The 26939-nt window shown below is 46.9% G+C and overlaps 1 protein-coding gene and 1 long non-coding RNA gene across 4 annotated transcripts; one reads left to right on the top strand and one right to left on the bottom strand.

Moving 5' to 3' along the window:
- Nucleotides 1-1327: 1327 nt before the first annotated feature.
- LOC129863748 (electrogenic sodium bicarbonate cotransporter 4-like) lies at nucleotides 1328-22605 on the bottom strand. 3 transcript variants are annotated; one of them, XM_055935986.1, is made up of 25 exons: nucleotides 21923-22605; nucleotides 20307-20436; nucleotides 19810-19970; nucleotides 19410-19565; nucleotides 18988-19113; nucleotides 18027-18082; nucleotides 13563-13720; nucleotides 13359-13446; nucleotides 12928-13082; nucleotides 12637-12768; nucleotides 12292-12466; nucleotides 12069-12202; nucleotides 11796-11976; nucleotides 11627-11717; nucleotides 10860-10918; nucleotides 10446-10637; nucleotides 10099-10212; nucleotides 9170-9331; nucleotides 8398-8576; nucleotides 8078-8150; nucleotides 7920-7988; nucleotides 7584-7757; nucleotides 3507-3677; nucleotides 2826-2934; nucleotides 1328-2545 (listed from the first exon to the last, which is right to left on the bottom strand). In XM_055935986.1, coding segments are annotated over exons 1-25 (3117 nt in total). In that variant the 5' UTR covers nucleotides 21993-22605; the 3' UTR covers nucleotides 1328-2543. The 3 variants fall into 3 exon arrangements, with proteins under 3 accessions (XP_055791961.1, XP_055791960.1, XP_055791962.1); XM_055935985.1 differs by lacking the exon at nucleotides 1328-2545 and having other exon boundaries at nucleotides 2791-2934; XM_055935987.1 differs by lacking the exons at nucleotides 1328-2545; nucleotides 18988-19113 and having other exon boundaries at nucleotides 2791-2934.
- Nucleotides 3605-9176, top strand: LOC129863752 (uncharacterized). The gene is made up of 4 exons (XR_008761015.1): nucleotides 3605-3693; nucleotides 7517-7779; nucleotides 8409-8561; nucleotides 9056-9176. It is a non-coding gene; the product is annotated as an uncharacterized LOC129863752 (long non-coding RNA).
- Nucleotides 22606-26939: the final 4334 nt, after the last annotated feature.

The raw sequence follows: 26939 nt of genomic DNA, 5'->3' as shown, positions 1-26939 counted from the left end.
TTAGGAACTCCCCACACCTGGTTGTCTAGGGCTTTATTGAAAGGAAAGACCAAAAACCTGCAGACACAAGGCCCTCCGTGGAATGAGTTTGACACCCCTGGTCTAGGGTGTTGTATGGTTTAGGGGGTTAAGTAGAGTAGATGGGTTAGTGTTTAGTATAGATGTCTAGGAAAGTCTATGGTTGCCTGAATTGGTTCTCAATCAGACGCAGCTGGTTATTGTTGTCTCTGATTGGGAGCCATATTTAAGGCAGCCATGGGCTTTAGCTGTTTTGTGGGTAATTGTCTATGTTGAACGTTTGTTGCTTGTCTGTGCACTACGTTTATAGCTTCACGGTTGGTTTGTTTCTTTTTTATGTATAGTGTTCGTTTTGTCTTCATCTCCAATAAAAGAAGATGTCTTCATTTCCCGCTGCGCCTTGGTCCTCTCTCTCACCCACTTATTATGGCGACCGTGACAGTGGTGATGAGGGGGGGGGGGGGGGGTACTAATGGAGAGAAACTATAATCTTGTATAGTTTTGGGGACTGCCAAACTGGTTATATGTGTCTATGTGCTGTCAACCTACAGTACGATTTAGTTGCCTAAGTAATAAAGACAAGAGTGTGAGTGTTTGTATTGTTGCGGGTCTCGTTGAGTCTTAGAGGTCAGATAGCATCCATTCATAGATCTTCAGATGCAGAGGGATTAGGAGGGAGGCACAGTCAGGTGCAACAGCCCAGGTTACACACACACACACACACACACACATACACACGCTCTTACCCTCATGACCTCACACAATCACAATATCACGAGCATGCACAAACATAGTTTCACACTTCACAACCATTCTCCCTGAACAGCAATGTAGACAATAGTTCCTTGACTGCCAAGAGCAGGATCACAAAAGGGGAAAAAACACATGCACGAACATACACGCTTGCAGACAGACAGACAGACAGACAGACAGACAGAACGGCAGAGGGAAAATGCTACGGGGTAATTAGAAAGGCGTAGGGGGAGGGTTTGTGTGTTTGAACGGTCACAAAGAGTGAATGGATTGTGGTGGTGTTGAGGTGAGTTGAGACCAGGTGAGACAGGCGGAGAGTGTTAGCTGGAGGACGAAGAACACCGTGTGTAGGACGTTTTGCGCTGTTTAAAAAGAAAACCAAAAGTCCCATCATTGTACTGCAGCAGGTTCATGACCTACAGTAAAATAACGTAACCAAAATTCGCATTCCCCTATTTCTCAGGAGTTGATTGTCCCAGACATACAAGTCCAGCATTCCCTTGTCTTGAGAGAGCAGTGGCTGACAGAACTAGCAACGGAAAGGACGACTGATCCATTGTAGGTCAGAGTAGTCTTATAATTATCAAAATGTTACAATAGTAAATGATTAGACCTGGATAGTGTGGACGTCTCCAACGAACCCATAACAACCACCGTCGCTCAGCACATTTGACATTTTAGCCATTTAGCAGATGCTCTTATCCAGAGCGACATATAATTAGTTCATTCATCTTAAGATACCTACAGTAGTTGAGACAACAACACATCACAATGGTATCAAGTACATTTTCCCCCAACAAAGTATTTATCGGCAAAGTCAGTACTAGTGGGAAAAGACAGTGGTGTGGGGGCATGCAAATTGATAGCAATTTGATGGCTTCTTGCGGTCAATTTGCAGAATAACACTGCATTATAATATTGGATTACCGTGACATTATAACCCTTCCTTTGCTAACTGTGCCTTCAGAGTCGTCTTTACATTACTACAAGAGGTTCCTGCTACAAATCTCATGGCACACAGTGAATAAATTACACATGGAAGACATCAGCAAAACAAACACACACAGAAAAACAACTTCTGCATTGGTATCAGGTGCATGGGCTCTGGTATCTAAACGACTGTCGGTCTGCCCTCACAAACTACCGCAGGGCCAAAGGATAGCGCAGGAAAAAACACACATAGCATCCAGTGGTTTTAAGCAGGTGCTGGAGATCAGAGAATATGTTGAGCGAAAAGAAACCTCAGTCCACACACTGCGATCTACGCTCCAACAGCCTCGGACAGTAGACCTATGGTTCCGAGCGGCGTGTGATTCGTGTGTCTGGGTATGTCTCCCAGACCGTACTGTGATTTGTACAATGTTTAAAAGTATAATAACTAACTACTATCCAGCTGAGTGTAATAGACATATGTTTACATGTTAAATATCACATCATATCTACATTTTATAGAATATTTGTATACATTTATATGAAATTCAATGTGTATTACGTTTTTAAAAAGTAAAAACAGTGGTAAAGAATGCTAATAGTAAATGGATGTTTGCTAATAGTTATTAGCTGTGCGTGTGATTATACGGTAGTTGTCAGTAGTCTAGCTGGCAGTAGTAAGTGGATGTATGCGTGTGTGTGTGTGTGTTTTTACATGTGTGTGTCAGTAGTCATAGGTGTGGACATTCTGGCAGTGTAGTCCCCAGTCGGTGTGTGCGTCAGGGCCGGGGGGATGTATCCGGTCACTTTCATCTGGATTTACACTAGTGTACACGTTCTTCTCCTGTACACACACACACACACACACACACACACACACACACACACACACACACACACACACACACACACACACACACACACACACACACACACACACAGTTGAATGGCAGCGGTAAGAATTGGTGAGGGAGAAAATAAAATTTAAAAAACTTCAGTGTCTCATAACATACATCAGTAACATCACAGTATTATGTGCTCTATCTGTCGCACAATAATGACATCACAGTAATACATACAACAGTCCACATTCCTTGGGTCCCTCAAAAGAGAGGTTTACTCACAGTGAGAGACAGGGGGCTGGGTGGGTGGGCTTACAGAGGGGTCAGGTGCTGAATGCAGGTCTATGGTGTCCATGGGTATCTTCACTGGAGGAGGGAGGGGACTCTTGGGCTGTGGCAGAGGGGGGAAACAGGGGGGAAACTATCAGCATGCAGGAGGAACTGACAGAGGAGTGGCTTAACAGAGACGTAAGGGATGATGCCCCAAATACGCACACACATCCAAGCACCCGCTCACACACACACATTGCATGCTTAAATCTAAGCAAAACAGCCCAATTCTACTACACAGACAGGATTGAACCATGCAGGTGAAAGTTGGAGGGAGAAAGACATCAAGACACACACACACACACACACACACACACACACACACACACACAGACAGACAGACAGACAGACAGACAGACAGACAGACAGACAGACAGACAGACAGACAGACCAACATCGAGGCAGACAGACAGGCAATAGTAAGTGTTATACAGTGCCTTTTCAGCAACACTGTGGGACAGAGAAAAGAGACGGGTATTAGTCAGAGATAACAATCCCGAGGAACAACACACATCGATATAAACACTCAACAAAACAGATGGAGCCACTCCTACACACCACACTGGCATTACATCCTACTCCCACTGTCATTCTGGCACTGTGTGTGTGTGTCTGCTAGTCCTCGTCTCTCACCTCCTCGTCGCTCTCCGGCTCTGCTGCTTTGGTCCTTTTGTTGTCTTTCTTTTTCTTCCCACCCTTCTCCTTCTTCTTGTCCTTCTCCGGCAGGATGTCGTCCAGCCAGGCCAGGTCGTGTTGAGAGAACATCAGGTCCATCATCTTACGCACCACCATCAGACCCAGGATCTACACATCGAAAAAAGTATGTCTCCCCATCAATCTATGCACCACACACACACACATTTACAATGGAAAGAAGGAATAACCAAATGCACTTCAGCCCAGCTTAAACGTCAAAGGGGAAATCAGGTGCTCGACTGAGGGATTTGCAAATCCCCAAAACATTCCTTACTCCAGGATACTTCCACTGGTGACTATCCAGGAGAATAAAGAAAATAATCACTCTGCTGCTGCATAAATCTGGTTACTGATCCCGTCAATAAATCTATCAGATATATGCAGCAACAGAGGGCTCCTTTTCTTTATTCTCCCGGATAGTCACCATGTTGAAGTATCCTGGGGTAAGGAATGTTTTTTTTACATTGACATTTTAGTAATTTATCAGACGTTTTATTCCAGAGCGACTTAAAGTCAGTGCATTCATCTTAAGATAGCTAGGTGGGACAACCACATACTGTATCACAGTCATAGTAAGTACATTAAAGTAGCTATCAGAAAAGTTCAAGGTAGTAAACGGGGAAATAGCCAAGTGCATGTGTTTTGTTTGGGGGGGGGTCGTGGTCTGGCGTGAGAAGGGGATGCGAAGGGGGCGGATGCTGTGGATTTATTTAAGATACTCTTTGTAGAAGCAGGGTTTTGGATGTTTTCGGAAGATGGACAGGGACTCTGTTGTCCTAGCTTCAGGGGGGAGCTGGTTCCACTATTAGGGTGCCGGGACAGAGAAGAGCTTGGACTGGGCTGAGTGGGAGCTGCCTTCTCGTAGGAGTGGGAGAGCCAAGAGACCAGAGGTGACAGAACAGAGTACTGGGGTTTGGGTGTAGGGTTTGAGCCTGAAGGTAGGGAGGGGCCGTTCCTCCTGCTGCTCCATAGGCAAGTATCACGGTCTTGTAGTGGATGCGAGCTTCGACTGAAAGCCAGTGGAGGGTGCGGAGGAGCAGGGTGACATGGGAGAATTTGGGAAGGTTGAACACCAGGCGGGCTGCAGCATTCCGAATAAGTTGCAGGGGTTTGATGGCACAAGTGGGGAGCCCAGCCAATAGCGAGTTGCGCCACTTCCTGTGTGAGGCAGGGCCGTATGCTACGGATATTGTAGAGCATGAACCTGCAGGAGTGAGTCACTGTTTTGATGTTGGCAAAGAACGGCATGGTGTTTTCCCAGGGTCACACCGAAGGTTCTTTGCACTCTGGGAGGGGGACATTGTGGAATTGTCAACCATGATGGAGAGGTCTTGGGATTTGGCAGGCCTACCCCGGGAGGAAAAGCAGCTCCGTCTTGTCGAGGTTGAGCTTGAGTTGGTGGGCCGACATCCAATCTGAGATATCTGCCAGGCACGCAGAGATGCGTGTCGCCACCTGATAGGAGCGGCGTGCCAGGTAGGATGCAATCCAAGAGTGTGAAAAGCCTGAGATGCCCAGCCCTGAGAGGGTGGAGAGGAGGATCTGATGGTTCACGGTGTCAAAGGCAGCGGATAGATCTAGGATGACGAGAACAGAGGAGAGAGGGTCTGCTTTGCCAGTGCGGAGAGCTTCTGTGACACAGAGAAGAGCAGTCTTAGTTGAGTGACCGATCTTGATGCCTGACTGGTTAGGGTCAAGAAGATCATTCTGAGAGATAACGAGAGAGTTGGTCAGAGACGCTCAAGTGTTTTTAAAATAAAAGAAAGAAGGGACACCGGTCTGTATTTTCTTTTATGTCAGAGGGACTGAGTGCTGATTTCTTGAGGAGGGGAGCAACTCTGGCCAGTTTGAAGTCAGAGGGGATGGTCAGGGGGGAGTTGATGAGGGCAGTGAGAAATGGGAGGTCTCCAGAGATGGTCTGGAGAAGGGAGGAAGGGATGGGGTCGAGCGGGCAGGTTGTCGGGTGGCCGGACCTCACTAGTTGCAAGATTTTATCTGAAGAGAGAGGGGAGAAAGGCGTAGGGTAGTTTTGTGTGAGTGGGACCAATGGACTCTATAGGCTGAGTGAATGAGGAGCGGATGTCGTTAACCTTCTTTTCAAAGTGGTCGTCCGCGGAGAGCGAGGGGGAGGGGTGGAGGATTAAGGAGAAAGTCAAAAAGAGTTCCCTAGGGTTAGAATGATAGAATGTGGTTTTAGCAGCAGATACAGAGGAAGAGAAGGTAGAGATGAGGAAGTGAAAGGATGATAGGTCCTCCAGAAGTTTAGTTTTCCTCCATTTTCACTCAGCTTCCCGCAGCCCTCTTCTGTAAGCTTGCAATGAGTCACTCGGAAGGGAGGTCCGAGCCGGGCCGGGAGAAAAGGGGACAGTGCAAGTCAAAGGATATGGAAAGGGAGGAGAGTAGGATTGAAGAGGCAGAATTAGGATACAGAGGGGGGGGGGGGATTAAGCAGAAGTGAGAGATAATAGGATAGACAAGGAGAGAATAGTGGGAGAGAGGGAGTGAAGATTGCGACGGCGCATGGCCGTCTGGGTAGGGGCTGAGTGGCTAGGGTTGGAGGAGAGGGAGACAGAAAAGCAAACACAGTAGTGATCAGAGACTTGGAGGGGGGTTGCAGTGAGATTAATAGGGAAACAGCCTCTATTAAAGTTGAGGTCAAGCATATTACCTGCCTTGTGAGTGGGAAGAGACTGGGAAAGGGTCAGGTCAAAAGAGGCAAGGAGAGGGAAGAAAGAGTTAGAAAGAAATTCATCGAAGGCAGACGTAGGGAGGTTGAAGTCGCCAAGTACGAAGAGCGGTGAGCCATCGTCAGGAAATGAGCTCACCAAGCTCATTGAGGAACTCTTAGGGGACCTGGTGGGTGATAGATAGCAACAATGTTAAGCTTGAGTGGACAAGTGACAGCATGGAATTCAAATGAGGAGATGGACAGGTGTGCGGGAGAAAATAGAAAATCTCCACTTAGGAGAAATTAGTAGCCCGTTGCCACCACCACCACGAACAGATGCTCTCGGACTATGAGAGAAAACACAGTCAGATGAAGAGAGAGCAGCTGGAGTAGCAACTTTCTCTGGGGTGATCCATGTCTCCGTTAGGGCCAAGTGAAGGGACTGAAGGGCAGCATAGGCCGAGATGAACTCAGCGGTCTTGACCACAGATCGGCAGTTCCAAACGCTGCCAGAGACCAGGAATTTCACATGGGTTGTGCGCGCAAGGTACATTAAATTAGAAGGTCTGTAAAGCCTCCAGGGAAAGGAGTGAACAGGTATAGAAAACACACACATAGTTGCCAAAGCTACAAAAAGAGCAAAATGAAATCATCTGAAAATAACTAGATAAGATAGTCAAATGAGAGAGTGGTGTGGAGTCTTCCTCTCTTTCCTTCCTCAAACAACTCGGCCGAATCGCCTTTGTTTCAGTGGCGGTCTTAGCTTAGTGATGAGACCGCTGCTGAGAAAACAGGGTAGACTGAAGTACTAACACTAATTGCCTTGCAGAGGTGAAGAGCACACTTCCCGGTACTAATTACTGATTGCCTAGGAGAGGAGTGTGAAGGAACATTTTATGTTTGTGCTTTTCTAATAACCAATTTGACTGGGTTCATACAAGTGACTGATTGATGGTGCCTGGGAGGAATCCTCACCATCAGCCTAAGCAATTTGGCAGTACGCCCAGAACAAAGGGATATCTCCGTTTCAAGGTCTCAGCTTGGAGAGAAGAAGCCTTGTGAGGTATTGGTCGGTCACATGCATGAACCAAACGTTAATGATGAATTAGTTATGAATAGTGGATCATGTAAATCATGCAAATATAACCTGTCTGTGTAAGCAGTATATAAGAGAACTAATGGGACTCTCCCGACCGACGTGTACTATGGTGCATTCAGTTTGTTGGAACCTCTCCAGCTTGCTTGTAATAAAGAATGATTTATTTAATATTAACTTCAGGTTGTCGCTGGTATTGAATTTCCACGACACTACCCCTCCAAAACAGACACACACACAGAGCGATCACCATGACAGGGAAGATGATGGCAGCTACGGTAGACTTGAGGGTCCAGAGGACAGCCAGACAGATAATCTGGACCAGGGTGAAGAGATGGACTCTCCTCAGAGGAACGTGACGCAGGAAGGAGAAGTCTGGCTGGTGCTTGGCTGGCATCAGGTACAGCTTGATACGTTCCCAGAACTAGGAGGGAGAGAGGAGGTGGGTGAGTACACACACACACACACACACACACACACACACACACACACACACACACACACACACACACACACACACACACACACACACACACACACACACACACACACACACACACACACACACACACACACACACACGTACCTGTATTCCTGCGAGTGAGGCTACTCCCATGTAGAGGAAGACACCGTAGAGAACAGGCATGGGGATGTACTGGGGGGAAACACAATATACAGGTTAACACAATCCTCCATTACACCATGCACTATGTGATGTGGAGACCCATTCTCTCACTGACTCACCTGAAGGACAGGAGCCAGGAAGATGGAAACTCCAGTTAAGACAAACACCAGAATACCCGTCAACCTCTGCTCCCTGCAAAACACACACACACACACACACACACACACACACACACACACACACACACACACACACACACACACACACACACACACACACACACACACACACACACACACACACACACACACACACACACACACACACACACACACACACAGTTAGAACAAACATCACCGTCAACCTCTAACACACTCACCCTGTCACCCATACCCACTATATCTCTCCTCACACATACAAACCCCGTATCCCTCCCTACCTGACTCCCAGGAACTGGGGCTGCTCTCCTGGGGCGCTGGACTCACTCTCCATCTTCAGAGAGTCGATGTGGGCGATGGAGATGACAGTAGCAGCCACGTACCAGGGCAGGCCCAGGAAGGAACACACTGCCATCAGAATACCCACCCAGAACAGGTCCAGATGGTACCCACAACCTTTCTGTTGGAGGGTAGAAGGAGGGGAGGGAGATGGGGAGCGGAGGGAGAAGGAGGGGAGGGCGAAGGAGGAGAGGGAGAAGGAGGAGAGAGGAGGGCAGCGGAGAGAGAAGGAGGGGAGCGGAGAGAGGAGGAAAGGGAGAAGGAGGAGAGGATAGAGAAGGAGGGGAGGAGAGAGAAGGAGCGGGAGAGAGAAGGAGGGGGAGAGAGAAGAACGAGGGGAGACAGAAGGAGGAGAAGGAGGGGCGTGATAAGGAGGGGAGTGAGAGGGAGGAAAGGGAGAAGGAGCGGGAGAGAGAAGGAGGGGGACAGAGAAGGAGGGGAGGGAGATGGGGAGCGGAGAGAAAGGGAGGGGAGAGGTAGCATTCAAGAGTTATTGTGTTGCTGTTGTGTTCATGGCTGTATTTTATGGTCATTGAATGGCCGTGTTTATGTTGCATTTATATTTATATTTATGTTCTTGTTTTTTTGTTGTTGGAGAAGACAGCTCAGAACAGAGTGTGATGGAGAGGATTCGCCGAGGGCCTACGCTCCCTAAGTAAGTAGGTGTGTTCATGGTTGCAGTTGTGTTGTGTTGTCATTGCGGCCATACTGTACCTTGAGTTTGTTCTCTTTGCGGTTGACGATGACGGCGCTGATCTGTTGGTCCATGAAGATGAGGATGGTGACCAGGAGAGCAGGGACGGCGCTGGCCACATATACCCACCACGGGCACTTACCAAACGGCATCACCACCCAGCCACGGTCTGGACGCGTCGGCTACAACACACACACACACATTTATGTAACCTTTATTTACACAGGGAGTTACTTTGAGGCCCAGGTCTTTTTTTCAAGTGAGTCCTGTATGGTGCTGAACACACACACATACACATACACACACACACACGCACGCACGCACGCACGCACGCACGCACACACACACACACACACACACACACACACTCACTCAAATGTCATGCAGTTTACATGCATCACTAAACCCAACAAAAAGACACATGCAACTCGTATACAACTCAAACGCATAGGCCAAAATCAAACATATTGAATCACATTGAACAATGCATGCATCTGTGAATTACGCACACAGACACATTGGGTCAAGGGTCAGAAATACCTGAAACTCTGTGGGTACAATTAGTTTGGGTGTGTCCAGCCCTACAAGCATATCCAGACCCACAAACGTCATGATTGACATGAAGATGGAGAAATCACTGATCAGCTTCCTCAGCTAGGCCCACCCACACACACACACACACACACAGATAAACAAGCAGACAGACAAAAAGAGGGGCGGAAGAGATGGAGGAAAAAAGACAGAGAGGTACAAAACAAATAGACCGACAGGAGAGAGGGATGAAATAAAAGAGAGAGGTGTGAGTGTCAGTATGTTAATGTCTCAAAATCATTCATTTAAAACAGCCTTTTTATCCCCGAATAATTTCAGGAAGAAGGAAGAGATAGAGAGGGAGAGAACGAGCGGAAGAGAGGGAGTGATGGAGCGAGGGATGAGGGGAGGAGAGGACCTTGACTTCAGTGGGCACGTGCAGTTTGGGCGTGTCCAGGCCTAACAGGTAGTCTATCCCACAGAACACCAGGATGGAGATGATGATGGAGAAATCACCAACCAGGGAACGGCACTGGAGCACAGACGGGAAGAGGACGGACGTGGACAGGAAAGGACAGGGTGGGGGGAGGATCGGGGGGGAGGGGGGAAGGGGCAAGAAGGAGAGGGGTAAAGTGGGGAGAGTTGACAGCCAAGGGAAGAGGTTGAGTTTACGTTACCTACCCATCACGCAATATGTAATAAACACCAAACCAAGATCCCCTGCATCCCACGTCTCACATTCTATGTCCCCCCTGTGTCTCTCACCTTGGTGGGGAAGTAGCGGCTAGTCTTGAACTTCTTGAGGGAGACGGTCATGGAGTAGGTGCCGAAGAACAGGATAAAAGATATGAGGGCCAGGTCAGGGACGTACTTACACGCGTTCCCCAGCAGGGCGCCGCCATACTTCACACACTCCTTCTTACTCAGCTGACTCCAGTCCAGACCTGTTAAGTTATACTACACAGACAGAAGGAGAGAGAGAGAGAGAGAGAGAGAAGAGAAGAGGGAATACAGAGTAGTGCAGAAACGAACGTGGACAGGCAGCACAGTGCTCCTAGTCCTGTGACTATGTTAAGTCCTACAGTCTATTTTTGGCCACAGGCAGACTGTCCCCCATAGACTCAACCATCTGAGAAACAGATGAGTGAATGTGTCCCCGTTAGCTCCCGAGCCACTTACCAAATCAGTCATGTTATCGTCCGCTAGTGGAACTGAAACATTAAAAGCCATCGCAGCAGCTGTTAGAGAGAGAGAGAGAGAGATACAGAGAGAAGTCAGGTGCCCCAGCTAGATTACATGATGCCAGTTATATGGGAACATGACCGATTTGTAGCATGATGTAGCAGTATACTCACTTAGATAGCAGCCAGAGAGAGAGAGAGAGAAGCAGAAACAGACAGCACACGCATCAGTTACAGTAGTTAGGAGGGCGAACACAGACAGTACAAGGGGATGGCAGGTAGACTCGAGGTTAGCGTGTTGGGCCAGTAACCGAAAGGTGGCTGGTTCAAATACCGGAGCCAGCAAGGTGAACAAAAATATGTTGCTGTGCTCCAGGGGCTCTATACAATGGAGACCCTGCCCATGACCCCACACCCTGCGGGTGTCTCAGGGGGAGTTGGAAGAAAACATATTTTCATTACACACTTGTATGTAACAGACAAATATAAGCACCCTCCCCAAAGCATTATTATTATAGAATACACATCCCCAAACTAGGGGATACGTCTACAGTAAGAATTGTCAAGGATGTGAACTCCCTAAACTGTCCTGCAGATGGCAATACTGCACTTCATTGGTGTCGGTTCTAGTGAAGCACCCAATTAAGAAGGAGAGGGGAGGAGAGGAGGAGGACGCTGAGGAGAAACAGGAGGAAGAATGGGAGAAGAGGAAGAATGATATGAGGAGGAGAGACAGCAGCAGAAGAAGAGGAGCGAGAGGCTCACCCTGGTCAGGTGCGATACATTCACACCTGTATGTGGTAACGTAGTCGGGCTTGAAGACACGGTTGATGGGGTAGTACTTAAAGGAGCCCACCTGTAGTAACACATTGCGGAAACAGTTAAGACACCGCGTGAGTGCGTGCACCCGTGTGTGTGTGTGTGTGTCACCCACCATCTTCTTGATGGCGTCGGAGATGAAGATGAAAGAGATGAGGCTGGAGAAGCCCTCCTCGGTGAAGCGGGTGATGTATTTGATGATGTAACTGGCGTCCGTGGCGACCAGGATCAGACACTGCAGACAGGAGTGGAGACCAATCCACAGACGCAGCTCCATGTAGTCTATAGTGTTAGACCTGAGACACACATACGCACCAGCGTCAGAAGAAACAAACTAAGTGCACAAAAGAAGGATCAGACAGATACAGTGTGTGTGTGTGTGGCTCACTTGCAGAACTCATAGAGCAGTTTCTCGAAGATGAGGATGGGTCCAGTAGAACTGAGAATGATGAGGGGCTGACCTCCTAACAGACAGAACACTGTCCCTGCTAACGCTGTACCCAGGAAACTCTCCATCACACCCTGCCACAGGGAGAGAGGGGAGGGGTAGAGGAGTTGAGACCGGTGTGTAACCTCCGCATGTTGGCGTGTAAGTGTGGGTGTGAGTGTACCTGGTAGTTGTCTGTGGCGTCCCCCAGCAGGCCTCCGAAGGTGATGGCGTTGGTGATGCAGCCCAGGTAGATGAACAGAACAGCAGAGATGGACTGGATGTGAAAGCCCTGGGAGAAATCACTAAGGATCCACGGAACCTTCCTCTTAATGTCCAGCCACAGGCCTCCACAGAACCTGGGACACACACACACACACACACAGGTAAGCCCCCCCGGCTAGTTCTATTGGCCCCTGCTTAAAATATTTTGTATTGCTTTCAAATGACAATTTGAGAGTGCCTACATGTTGCTTTGGGGGTCTGGAGATTCAATTATAGGAAAGTAAACCTCCCAGCATTCCCATACCTGCCAGTGAATTGCAGTTCCTCTCCCAGTTCGTGGGGGGTGGGCATCTCCTCGTCCTCTCCTCCTCCTGGCCCCCCAGCCGTCCCGGTCCCGTTCACCTGGCCTAGCTCGTTCAGGTTCAGCACAGACTTCCTTTTGGGTAGGGGGGTGGAGGTTCAGTGTTGAGTTTGGACTAACTAACAGACGAACTAACCCAGGAAGAATAGCTGCTGCTAACAGGGATCCAAATAAACAAAACTTAATTGAATGTTTCAATTGATCAGTCAGCCACTAAATACATACAGTTTGTACCTCATGTCAGCAGAGGGGACCTTCTTGGGGGGCTCAATGCGTATTTTGGGGTCCCACTCCCCTGGGGGCAGAACGATGACCTCATCCAGAAACTCATCAATCCCCGCGATCAGGTCGTCACGGTCCCGGGCTTTATACGCAATGTCACTGAACAACTGACAGGACAGTAGAGCACACAGTTATACACGGCATATGATGGTGTGTGTGCGTGTGCGTGTGCGTGTGTGTGTAAAATAAAGAGGACAGAGTTGAAATGCAGAGCCCTGTGTGTAACATACTGACTGAGTGCGTAAGGTAACATATCCACAAAATATCTTGAGGTTAAGAAAAAACAACAACAATATGAATACATCCAATAGAAACGTTTGTCCCTCATTGTTTTTTTTTTGTGTGACTTGACTCAAAAAAAAAAAAGATTTGCTCATTCTTACGTCATCCACCATGAGCGTGGCGATAGCTCGGCCAATCTCGTTGTAGGACTTGCCTTTGCCATGAGGACCCAGCAGGACAAACAGAAACCTGCCAGGAGACAAGGGGTTAACACAGCTGTAGAGCAGCAGGAGACACACACACACACACACACACACACACACACACACACACACACACACACACACACACACACACACGTGTACCTGGTAGGTACGGGGACCTCGGTCAGGCCTCCCAGTGTGGTAGCCTGGGCCAGACGTACGAACGCTACAAATGGTTTATCCAGGAAGTCCACTTCTCCAATCAGAACGTTGGACGCCTCTGCATCACGAGGAATCTTCTTCATGAACTTATTTTTCATCTAGGTGGGGTAGGAAGCAGGATGGTAAAGAAAGAGAGAGAGAGAATGGAGAGAGAGGTGGCAGAGGAACATGAGAGATGTATTTAGAGACCAAAGAGTGACCAGGGCTGCATTCCAGACACGTAAAAGACACACGCTCTCCCCTCAGGCCTCAAATGAAATGGACACTTCTGATGACGTATCATGACTTATGATGAGTTGACACTTGCAGGGCGAGGGAAGAATGAATGAATTTTAAATGGACCGCCCTTGTCCGAGAAATTTGTCACTCGTTCGTCCCACGTTTGTGTTTTCAGTCATCACGGAACCACCGGTATCTGTTGTGTGTGGTTTATATGCCCTACAGTCAATTATGATTGCATTTCATATCTTGGCTAGAAGAGAAGGCATCCGCTGACATCGAACGCTAGCCATCCGATGATATCAGGTAAATCGAAAATTACAATGTAAAAGTGCGATGTCAGGGAAAGTTGAAATGCGCTAGCTAACGTAAGCTAACCCAACAAAAACATCATTACTTTTACGAGACGTGTTTGTGCCGGTCATGTGCGTTAGTAGCACAATTCCTAACTTATTCACGCTCGTTTTTATTTACACCTGTTGACTTCTTCATGTTGATGTCGGTTTGAAGTTTTGGCAGACTTTTCTTAGCGGATGTACAATCATTGCGAATTGAATTATGGGGCATTTCAATAACCTAATGAAGGCTATTGTAGCCAAAATGTAAAGGCATGTCTTCCTCTACTGTAATGTCCCACGGCAGAGTGGCTGAAGTTCTGTCATTATTATGTCAGTGTTGATATCTAATCGATAGCTGATCACTCACTGCATGTGATGCATAGGACACGAGGCCCACACACACACACACACACACACACACACACACACACACACACACACACACACACACACACACACACACACACACACACACACACACACACACACACACACACACACACACACACACACACCCACGCAGACACTCTCCATTGGCCAATCAATAATGCTGCATACAAAAATCACTCTCAATGCGGTAAACATGACTCGCTCCTACCTCCCAGTAGCACGTGGAAGTGGAGTGGTTGATGCTGAGGTCAAAATCACCTGCTAATCTTTTAGTGTTGCTTTCAGAGTCAAATCACTTTCTGCCCCTGTCTACCTCTACCCCCTCGCTCTCTCTTGCTATACCTCTCTCCTCACCTCTACCCACTCTCTATCTCTCTCTACGTCTCTCCCTCCCCATCTCTCGGTCTCTGTGACCTACAAACTTTTAGAAAAGAAGGTTCTATCTAGTGCCTAAAAGGCTTCTTCAACTGTCCCCACTTGAGAACCCTTTGAATAACCATTTTGGGTTACAGGTAGAACCCTTTTGGGTGGAACCCTTTTCACAGAGGGTTCTACATGGAACCCCAAAAGGGTTATTCAAAGGGTTATCCCATTGGCGAAAAAGAAAAATAACCCTTTTGGAATCGTTTTTGCTAAGAGTGTTCTCTGGTAGGAATTTACTGCCTCGAACATGACGTAAACAGTGCCTCTATTCAGTATAACAGTCTACTTCAAGGAATACCTCCCCCTCCCCCCTCTCTGTGACCTAGTCAGGTGCTGGTTAAAGCCGGGCTGTCAAAGCTCCTACATGTACAGAAGTTTGAATATGAGGACATGGATGTGTGTTTGTGTGTGTGTGGCAGGCAGGCAGTTCAAAGTGACCGGAGGGATATTAACGGGGCTAGTTAAGTTGCTTTCTAAATGTAATATGTTACAGTTACTATACTGAGCAAAAATATAAAACGCAACATGTAAAGTGTTGGTTCCATGTTTCATGAGCTGAAATAAAAGATCCCATTAATTTTACATACGCACAAAAAGCTTATTTCTCTCAAATTGTGTGGACAAATTAATTTACATCCCTGTTAGTGAGCATTTCTCCTTTGCCAAGATAATCCATCCACCTAACAAGTGTGGCATATCAAGAATCTGATTAAACAGCATGAGCATTACATAGGTGCACCTTGTGCTGGGGACAATAAAAGTCCTCTCTAAAATGTGCAGTTTTGTCACACAACACAATGCCACAGATGTCTCAAGTTGAGGGAGCGTGCAATTGGTATGCTGACTCCAGAAATGTCTACCAGAGCTGTTGCCAGAGAATTGAATGTTAATTTCTCTACCATAAGCCACTTCCAACATTGTTTTAGAGAATTTGGCATTATGTACAACCGGCCTCACAACCGCAGACCTTATGTAACCATGCCAGCCCAGGACCTCCACATCCGGCTTCTTCACCGGCTGGATCGTCTGAGACCAGCCACCCGGACAGCTGATGAAACTGATGACTACCTGTTTGTAATAAAGCCCTTTTGTGGGGAAAAAACTCATTCTGATTGGCTGGACCTGGCTCCCTAGTGGGTGGGCCTATGCTCTCCAAGTCCCAACCATGGCTGTGCCCCTGCCCAGTCATGTGAAATCCATAGATCAGGGCCTAATGAATTTCTGAATTCCTTATATGAACTGTAACTCAGTAAAAATCAATAAGATTGTTGCATGTTGCGTTTATATTTTTGTTCAGAATAGTTCAGTTGTAATCAGTAATGTAACTTTTGGATTACCGAAACTCAGTAAAGTAATCGGATGCTTTCAGTTACTTTTAGATTACTTCCCATTAAGAGGCTTTAGAAGACAGAAATTAATATTACCAATCTATTCCAGGACAAATCAGTTTACCTAACTTGCCATGAATGGATATTTTCCTTTATAGGTTGGTTTTGTAGGCTTCGTCTAACCAATTGCTTTCTACTACAGATAATAATACAATTAGGTTATATCCTTATATTAAAATCCAAAGTCTGTCAGAATTCCAGTCATTCCATTTAATTTAATACGCCTTGATCTTCAAGAATAGGACTTGGAAATATAGATTAGCCAAATTGTTTAACTGAAGATTAACCCCAAAACGAAGGACTAATTAGCCCACTCTGTTGTTTATGATGTTGTTGTCATGGAGGACTGATTGGGCTCACTGCTTCGAGTATTAAAATAAATGCTGCTCTTATGGAATGGCATGATTTGAGCACTACCGAAAAGTGCTATTTGCATATGAAAAATGGATGCCATATGCTGCATTTGCTATAGGCCTATTGTTTGTTTTTGTTGGTGACACTTTGATATCTAGATCATTTGCAGCTGTTTAAAAGGCAACTCCACAGTTCCATCAATAACAAAGCCCGCACCCCGCCTCTGTTTTGGTAAAAATCCCAGGAATGGGCCTGGAGAAATGTAAACACTCTCAGAGTAATAGACAGATCTATGGGTGCAAGGACTGACCATCCATGATATCAACATTGTTTTAACCATGTTATGAGGCTATACAGTGTTTGTTTACATTGACAATGTTTACAAACATTGGAGAAAAACAAGCTTATATTTTGGGTTCTCATGGGGTGGGTCATTTGTGTTTGTATTTTATTCTTTGTATTTCTTATGGAAGAAGCTGCTACTCTTCCTGTGGTCCAGTAATATTAAGGCCATTTACATACAGTTGCTGGGCTGCTGTTTTTAAACATTACACATGATTACCCACTACTACAACACATCTACAATACACAGGAGATTGGTGGCAAACTTAATCTTGCACTTTCTTTCAATGCTGATCTGAATGTCATTGAGAAAACAGAAAAGGTGTCAAAGATTTTCTTCCCGCTCAAACATCCTTTGGGAATTTAAAAAGTAATCCTCAAAAGTAATCACCTCGTTTTTCAAAAGTATTTATAATCTGATTACAATATTTTTGCTGGTAACGTAACGGATCACATTACCGTTTTTTTGTAATCTGTTACTCCACCAATCCTGGTTATTAAGCCACTGTTTGGGGGAGTAAATCATTCAAGTGGACTCAGATGGTGTACTGTACGTGTGTGGCTTTGAAGTCCCCCAAACTCTGTCAGGGTGGGCATTGACCCCCTACACATACTCAGCGTCCCCCCCACACACACACCATCTCTATCCACAGTTAAACAATAATACCCAAATCTGTCCTTTGGCCCACGTCGAAAGGAAAGGCAAGTGACTCACATGAGAACAGTAATATTCTTTATCCTGCCCTCTCTCTCTCTCCCTCTCATTTTTGACGGGTGGACGCACCCAAACAATTAAGCCGAGACGAACAACAGGAGCTTAGGGTTATGCAATGTAATAGCTTTTCCTTCACACACACACACACACACACACACACACACACACACACACACACACACACACACACACACACACACACACACACACACAGAACAATGATCTTTGGTGTTACCTGGTCTGTGCTTGGCTTGTCTGAAATGTCGTTCATGCTTCGGCTTTGCGCGGGATCTGAAACATCATATCAAAAAAAAGTAGACACACACCACTTTCTATTGCACTCCACACAAACTCGCATGCACAATAACATGCTCACACGATTCCCCTATTGACACCAATGAATGACTTCGGGTGGGTGAAAGTCTGAGTTAACTAGACGTGAAGTTAGCAATCCCCTCAGCGTATTCACGGGTCGAGAGTTTGTGTGGCGCCCGTTTAATTTTGGACGTTGTGTGGAAGAGGCAGCAGTAGACATCTCCAACCCATCTTTGTAGGTAAATACCAGCTATAGGTATAGAGTGAATGCGTCTTTGTGGCACTGTAGACGGCTTGGGGGTGTGTGAGCAGAGCTTGCCTGATTGTTTCAACGGCCAATTACATCTAACGGATCATTCCCCCTAAAAGCTGATTTATGATTTAGGGACAAATTCATTAGCAGAGAAAGAACAAGAACATACCTCGGTTAAGACCCCCCCCCCCCCCCCCCCCCCACACACACACACACACACACACACACACAGAGAAATGGACGCACTGTGTATTTAGTCCTGCGTAGCCAGACCGTGGGCAATGGCACATTCAAAGATTGCGGAAGTAAGCTGTCTGGCTCAAGAGACTACTGTGTATTAGGAGCCCCCCGAAATACAGTGTGACCAAAAACTAGCACACTGAAATCACACACATATCTCTATGAGGTTTTGAGGTTAGATATGTGAATTAAAAACACATATCTCTATGAGGTTAGCCGTCAGAGACAGGAAAGAGGGTGAAATAATATTAGTTTGCATGTATACAGGTGTGTCTATGCGTTGAGTGTGTGTGTGTGCCTATGCACTTGAGAGTGTCCGTGCACGCGCAAGCGTGCTCGCGTGTCTATGTGTCTGTGCGCTTGAGTATGTGCGTGCGTGCAGACTCACGCAGGCGACCAAGGCTGCCTGACTTGGCTCGTAAGTCCTCTGTAGAGTGATTGAGGCCAGAGGCTGAACTAGGAGAGCGACTGACGTTACTACGACTGACATTATGAACAGACTGGGGACTACGGCCTAGAGAGAGAGAGAGAGACAGAGGGAGGGAGGAGAGAGGGAGCGCGAGTAGGGGGAGAGAGGGGGAGAAAGAAAAAGGGGGAGAGACACAGGGGGGGGGGGGAGAGAGAATAGGAGAAAAAGGTGGAGGAGAATGAGAAGAGAAAGGTTGGAGTAAACAGAGGAGAGACAGTGAGGCAGTTTGTGAAAAGAGGAGAGAGAAAATATTATTGCTGTATGAGTCAAATCAGCATGATACTACGATAGAGATGAAAATCAACAAGATCACACAACACAGCACACACACTCTCACTCACTGGTGGGGGAATTGTTTGATTTGCCCATGTCGGCTAGCGAGAGGTGGATGGGTTTCTTATGCTGGTGGCGATGTTTCCGTAGCAACACAAAGCTGACCTTCTCCCTCAGTTCTGGACCAATCAGACCGTCTGCCACCTGGCGATCCACGATGTCATCTGGGGTCAGAGGTCAGGGTGAGAGTTCAAGAGTCAGTTGTGCTCAATCCCAAGTCAACCCCTCTGTCCACTTCCTTATGCACTTCCAACCGGCCTATCAGAGGGCAAGATGGATTTGAACCATATTGCTTACACCTATAAAAATCGTTTGAGTCTCCCGAAGTGCACAGGGCATAGGGACGACTAGGGCTTGATTTGGGAATGGGCCATGGTCTGGGTCACACATACACACACACACACTCACCCACTATCTGTGGCAGGGAGTATCCCTCCAGATCCAGCAGCACACTGCCAGTCTGGATACAGGTCCTCAGCTCAAACAGACTGTGGAGGGTCAGGGTGGACACATGGGGCTTGCTCCACCTCTCTCCTCCCTCCTCCACCTTCTCTTCAAACTTCACCCACCTGGAGAGGAAGGAGAGAAACCCCATGAAGCCTTTCGATGTCTGGTTATTAAGGCAGGGTGGACCGACACCAGCTCCGTGACACTACTGTAGGGCTTTGTTGCTAACACTCTTCTAATGAAAACTATCTACAGGTTCCCTACCAGCACCTCCCCCTAAATCCCACCTAAAGCCCCCCCGACAATCTCAAACTAATGAGGCCACACACTCCAGGGTGGACACACACAAATGGTGGAGGTGTGTGTGTGTGTGTGTGTGTGTGTGTGTGTGTGTGTGTGTGTGTGTGTGTGTGTGTGTGTGTGTGTGTGTGTGTGTGTGTGTGTGTGTGTGTGTGTACCTCGCAGACTCTTTCCACTCCATCTCGTCTCCATCGTGTTGCAGCGTGTCCATCTCCGTAAACAGAGTGGGCGTCGGCATGTCGTCATCTTCACCCAGGATGTAGCGCAGCCTCTCCGCCGCCGGGGACACTGGGAAAAGGAGTTCACGAGAGGCGAAATATCAAGCTATATAAATAGAATTAAAACACGTATGTATCTACGCATCAAACACATTTACTAACAGCGTGTGTGAGAGCTGTATAAGATATTCCACTAGGAATGACAGTTGATGCAACAGCTTTGGATTGCCGTGACACCGTGTACTAAACTAGGGCATCAAGTTATCAGAAGTCTAAAAGAATGTGTGTGTTAGGAACCATTTAAAAATGTTCAGGCCGCAACTCTAACTGAATAGGACTGGAAAACTGTAGTACGACCAACCGGGACTCTCAGAATCTCCTGTCGGTGGATCAAAGCTCATTAACTTGCTCCTAACCCCAGGGCTCTAATAACACTGCCATCACACCACTGTGTGTGTGTTTGTGTGTGTTGCTCGGCTCCTGGTGGTCCTAATGCAGCTTACTTTGATCCTGTGTGAGTTCCCTTCGACCCCTAACCTAAAACAACACCTCTGATCTTTAACCCACTCACCCCCCCCCCCCCCCCCCCCCCCCCGTCAGTCACAGAGTCCCAGTCAATGTGGGTAAATACCTCCCTGCACCCCCCCCCCCCCCCTGCACCCCTCTATACAGTCCATGAAAAACAGCCAATGAATAACCTTCCTCTGGTCACTGGGTAGCTAAGCTAAGCAGCACACTGCCTAAGAGCACTGCCCAGCACTGGCCAAGAGTTAGCCAGCGTGAACACATGGAAAGGTCCTGTTTCTAACAGATTACTGCCCACTGATCACACACTGGTTGAATAAGCGTTGTTTCAATAAAATGACATTGAACCAATGTGGAATAGATGTTGAATTGATGTCCGTGCCCAGTGGGTGAGGACAGACATGCAGACCTTGAGGCCCATATTTTATACGAAATGAAAATCAAATATAGTTCACAGAGAGGGAGTGAGAGAGAAAAACTGAGTGAATCAGAGAGAGAGAGGACTGACAGAGAAAGACTGGTCCTTCAGGGAGCACTGAGGCGAGTGGGCTGCTCTTGACCTCAGACTCCAGTCAAAGACAAAACAGACACCTTGCTACGGTTCTTCGCCTTAGATTCAAACTATCACGCAAGAACTAATCTATGTTCAGTCTACCCGAAGGACCGCTCAGTAACATCCCAGGGACCGGTGCCGGTCCAAAGGCCAGAGGTTGAGAAACACAGGCCTCACATGACATTCCCAATGACACGCCCATGTGACAGTGACGGACACCTATTACATGCAGGTCGTTGTTCAACGTCATTCATTTAAATCAGTTCCAACATGGCGAAGGTGACCGTATAACTGACAAGTCACCCCTGAAATACACCCAAATAAGAACCAAGACTCAACCAAGTCTTACTACACAGCAATGACACAAACAACATCGTTATAATAAGAAAGCAAATAAACATTAAGATCGAGCTGTCCCCTCCATTCTCTTCCTGTTCTCTGTACCTCCTCCCGTCCTCTCTTCCTATTTTTTTTTTACCTGTGTGTGAGCCAGGCAGTGTCCAGCGAGAGGCCATACTGGAGGTGATGGAGGAACCAGAGTCCTCCATGACTAACCACTGGAACCACAACCAAAGACTTTCAGTATACACCTGTACTCCCAGCGGCTCAGAGAGAGATATCCCCAACCAGCTGATAGGTCAACACACTACAGGAGGCTGCTGTCAATGTCCGTCCAGCCCAGAGAGGTAGCACTCTACTAGTCTTGCGGAACCAGACGAGACCCCGACACCGTATTCCCGTTTGACAATTGGCTTGTTCCGGAGAAAACTGGAGACACTGGAGTCAAGACTAGACCTCCACTGACGGGACAATCAGGAGAAGAGTGGACACACTCCTTCTTTCCTTCTTTCTTTCCTCCCCACAAATTTCCTGCTCTCTCCCGTTCCCCCTCAACGTGTTGCTCCGTTGTCGTCCTCTTCTTATAGCTTCACGCTCTTCTCTTTTCGCCAACTCTGCCTCGACACCTTTCGCTATCCAATAGGCCTTCGTTGTTTAGTGAGCCATGTTTTGCCGTGTGTGGGATGGTGTGTCGTCAGTCAGAACCCAGCGGTCCAAAGGGCTGCACACTGTTCTGTGTGTTCCGTCCTGCTCCGGAATTGTTTTCCTGTGGAGTTGTTTTGGTCTGCTTTAATCTGAAGCAGAAATCCACTGAAATCTCCAGAGCAGCGAAGGGCCAGAGGCTTAAGAGGCCAACACACACCCCACAGCACCCTGAAGTACTCTCCACCCCCTGACACACACACACACACGCATGGACCCACACACACATGCACCTGCGCACACACCCACCGCAGCAGCCTCAAGTACCCTTAACCCTGTGACACACATGCGTGCACACAACAACTACATCGACTTCACTTTTGGCTGTGGGCGCCTTCCTTCCTCTTTTGTGTCCGGGTTCTTCTCCTTGCCTCCGTCCATCCCGGGATCTATACTCTGATGAGTCAATGACGTGACATACTTCTCCTGTGGAACTGGGGCAGTGGAACCCCCTTGAACACATACGCACGTAACCACACACACACACACACACACACACACACACACACACACACACACACACACACACACACACACACACACACACACACACACACACACACACACACACACACACACACACACACACACACACACACACACACACACACACACACACACACACACACACACACACACACACACACACACACACACATGACCGGTGGTATACCAGGGTTTGAGTTCCTCAGCTCTAATCAGCTTACCAGCTTCAAAATGCTGGTCTCCACGGGAACAGGAACCACGCTTTGACACATTCATTACACACACACACACACACACACACACACACACACACACACACACACACACACACACACACACACACACACACACACACACACACACACACACACACACACACACACACACACACACACACACACACACACCTTGCTGCTAGTTATAAACACGCCTGGAAATGACAGGGGATCATTCCTCAAGACAGCAACAACTGTGGCTGGTCATATACTTCTCACATGTGTACTACTTAAAGTGCGCGTGTCCGCACGTGTAAGTCTGTGTGTGTTTGTGCGTGAGCGTGCGGGTGAGTGCCCACCTGTGGAGTCAGGGTCAAATATGTCATGTTGTTCCTGCTCCTCCTCCTCTTTGTAGTGATCCTGGTAGTCATGGTGATTGTCGTGGTGTATGTGTTCGTGACGTGCGTGCTCATGGTGTGCGTGTTGGACGCGATGTGTGTGGTGTTTCTCTTGTTCGCGCTGGGAGCGGTGTTTACGGCGTCTCCTTTTGCTGTAGCCGTGTGTTACCGGCACACCAATATACACTGGCTGGGGTTCTGAGAGAGACAGAGAGAGTAGACAGTGAAGAGGAGACAGAGAGATGGTTACCATCCACACACCATTATTTACCAGAACCCTTTTCTTGACTTGACTGAACGTACACGTGTCTGCTCCTTCCATACATTGGGCAATGCACACACTAAACAACTGTGTGTGTGGCCATACTCACCCTTAACATCTTCCTCATATCGGTGATGACTCCTACTTCTACCTCCCTGCCAATCATGTGCCATCCTGAGAGAAAGAAAGAAAGAAATAGACGTTAAATTCTACAACCACCTAAAAGGAAGCAATTACCAAACCTTCCATAACAAAGCCCTCATCTACAGAGAGATGAACGTGGAGAACAGTCCACTAAGCAAGCTGGTCCTGGGGCTCTGTTCACAAAACACAAACACACCCCACAGAGCCCCAGGACGTCAACAAAATTAGATCCAACTAATGAGAAAACAAAAAGAGAATTACTTGACACATTGGAAAGAATTAACAAAAAAACGGAGCAAACTAGAATGCTATTTGGCCCTAAACAGAGAGTACACAGTGGCAGAATACCTGACCACTGTGACTGACCCAAACTTAAGGAAAGCTTTGACTATGTTCAGGCTCAGTGAGCAAAGCCTTGCTATTGAGAAAGGCCGCCGTAGGCAGACATGGCTCTCAAGAGAAGACAGGCTATGTGCACACTACCCACAAAAATGAGGTGGAAACTGAGCTGCACTTCCTAACCCCCTGCCCAATGTATGACCATATTAAAGACACATATTTCCCTCATTTTACACAGACCCACAAAGAATTTGAAAACAAATCCAGACTCCTATATCTATTGGGTGAAATACCAGTGTGCAATCACAGCAGAAAGATGTGACCTGTTGCCACAAGAAAAGGGCAACCAGTGAAGAACAAACACAAACACAAATACAACCCATCTTTACGTTTATTTATTTTCCCTTTTGTACTTGAACTATCTGCACATAATATGACACCGAAATGTGTTTATCTCTTTTGGAACTTTTGTGAGTGTAATGTTTACTGTTATTTTTTATTTCACTTTCATTTATTATCTAGTTCACTTGCTTTGGCAATGTTAACATGTGTTTCCCATGCCAATAAAGCCCTTCAATAGAATTTGAAATTGAGAGAGAGATGAAGGACGAGAGCCTGTACACTTCTTCCTCCTTTGATTCTCTATCGCTCCACCCTGCCTGGTTTCATTACAGAACCCTTTGATGTAGGTTTCTCTTGAACACACACACAGACAGATGAACTATACACCGATACAGGCCCTTCAGACCTCTCAGACACAATACACTGAAGAAACTCTGCAGGCACAAACGCCATCTTAATCTGACGTACCTGTATATGTAAAGGCATGCAGATTTCAGTGGAACAGTTTGACAGTGGGTGTACACTTTTGAACTGCAGTAGTGCATCACATATCCCCCATAAGGGTTGAGTCGAGAGATCTATGGCTGTGGCGTGAATGAAGTAAACAGGTGAACAACTTTGTTCTTCACTGTTGAAGTCCTCACTTCATGAAACTAGTTCAAAGAAGAACCTGAATGACCCCCAATTTATTTCCCAGGTAAACTCATTTGTTTTCCATGTTGTGATCACGCCCTCTCCTGGGGAGGATCCTCACAACATAGAGTATCACCATTTGGCAGTGTGGTAGTCACTGACATTCAAGCCAAGAACTTTTAGTTGGGTGTAGGTGTAAGCAAAATGGTGATGACTCCACCTACAGTGCCTTGCAAAAGTATTCATCCCCCTTGGAGTTTTTCCTATTTTGTTGCATTACAACCTGTAATATAAATTGATTTTTATTTGGATTTCATGTAATGGACATACACAAAATAGTCCAAATTGGTGAAGTGAAATAAAGAAAAAAAACAATTATTCGCACATATGTATTCACCCCCTTAACTATGAAGCCCCTAAATAAGATCTGGAAGTAACCAATTACCTTCAGAAGTCACATAATTAGTTAAATAAAGTCCATCTGTGTGCAATCTAAGTGTCACGTGATCTGTCACATGATCTCAGTACATATACACCTGTTCTGAAATGCCCCAGAGTCTGAAACACCACTAAGCAAGGGGTACCACCAAGCAAGTGGCACCATGAAGACCAAGGAGCTCTCCAAACAGAAGGAGGGCATTAATCAGAGTGGCAACAAAGAGACCAAAGATAACCCTGAAGGAGCTGCAAAGCGCCGCAGCAGAGATTGGAGTATCTGTCCATAGGACCACTTTAAGCTGTACACTCCACAGAGCTGGGCTGTACGGAAGAGTGTCCAGAAAAAAGCCATTGCTTAAAGAAAAAATTAGGCAAACACGTTTGGTGTTCGCCAAAAGACATGTGGGAGACTCCCGAAACATATGGAAGAAGTTCTGGTCAGATGAGACTAAAATTGAGCTTTTGGGCCATCAAGAAAAACGCTATGTCTGGCGCAAACCCAACAACTCTCATCACCCCGAGAACACAATCCCCACAGTGAAGCATGGTGGTGGCAGCATCATGCTGTGGGGATGTTTTTCATCGGCAGGGACTGGGAAACTGGTCAGAATTGAAGGAATGATGGATGGCGCTAAATACAGGGACGTTCTTGAGGGAAACCTGTTTCTGTCTTCCAGAGATTTGAGACTGGGACGGAGGTTCACTTTCCAGCAGGACAATGACCCTAAGCAAACTGCTAAAGCAACACTCGAGTGGTTTAAGGGGAAACAATTAAATGTCTTGGAATAGTCTAGTCAAAGCCCAGACCTCAATCCAATTGAGAATCTGTGGTATGACTTAAAGATTGCTGTACACTAGTGGAACCCATTCAACTTGAATAGTTATGCACGCTCAAGTTACGTTTTTTTTGTCTTATTTCTTGTTTGTTTAATAATAAAAATATTTTGCATCTTCAAAGTGGTAGGCATGTTGTGCAAATCAAATGATACAAACAGGTTGTAAGGCAATAATTCCAGGTTGTAAGGCAACAAAATTGGAAAAATGTCAATCGGGGTGCATACCACTGCCACTGTAGCTGCCAAGAACTTCAAACACTTAAGTAGAATAGGCTAGAGAAGTTAAGCCAGGTCTCCCTGATTATTTATCTCAATGGGATTTCCTGGTTTAAATGATGGTTAAAGGAATAACCCTGTGACT

Source organism: Salvelinus fontinalis, chromosome 10, assembly GCF_029448725.1.
Source record: "Salvelinus fontinalis isolate EN_2023a chromosome 10, ASM2944872v1, whole genome shotgun sequence".
NCBI classification, from domain to species: domain Eukaryota; kingdom Metazoa; phylum Chordata; class Actinopteri; order Salmoniformes; family Salmonidae; genus Salvelinus; species Salvelinus fontinalis.
This window is presented reverse-complemented; position numbering and strand designations above follow the sequence as displayed.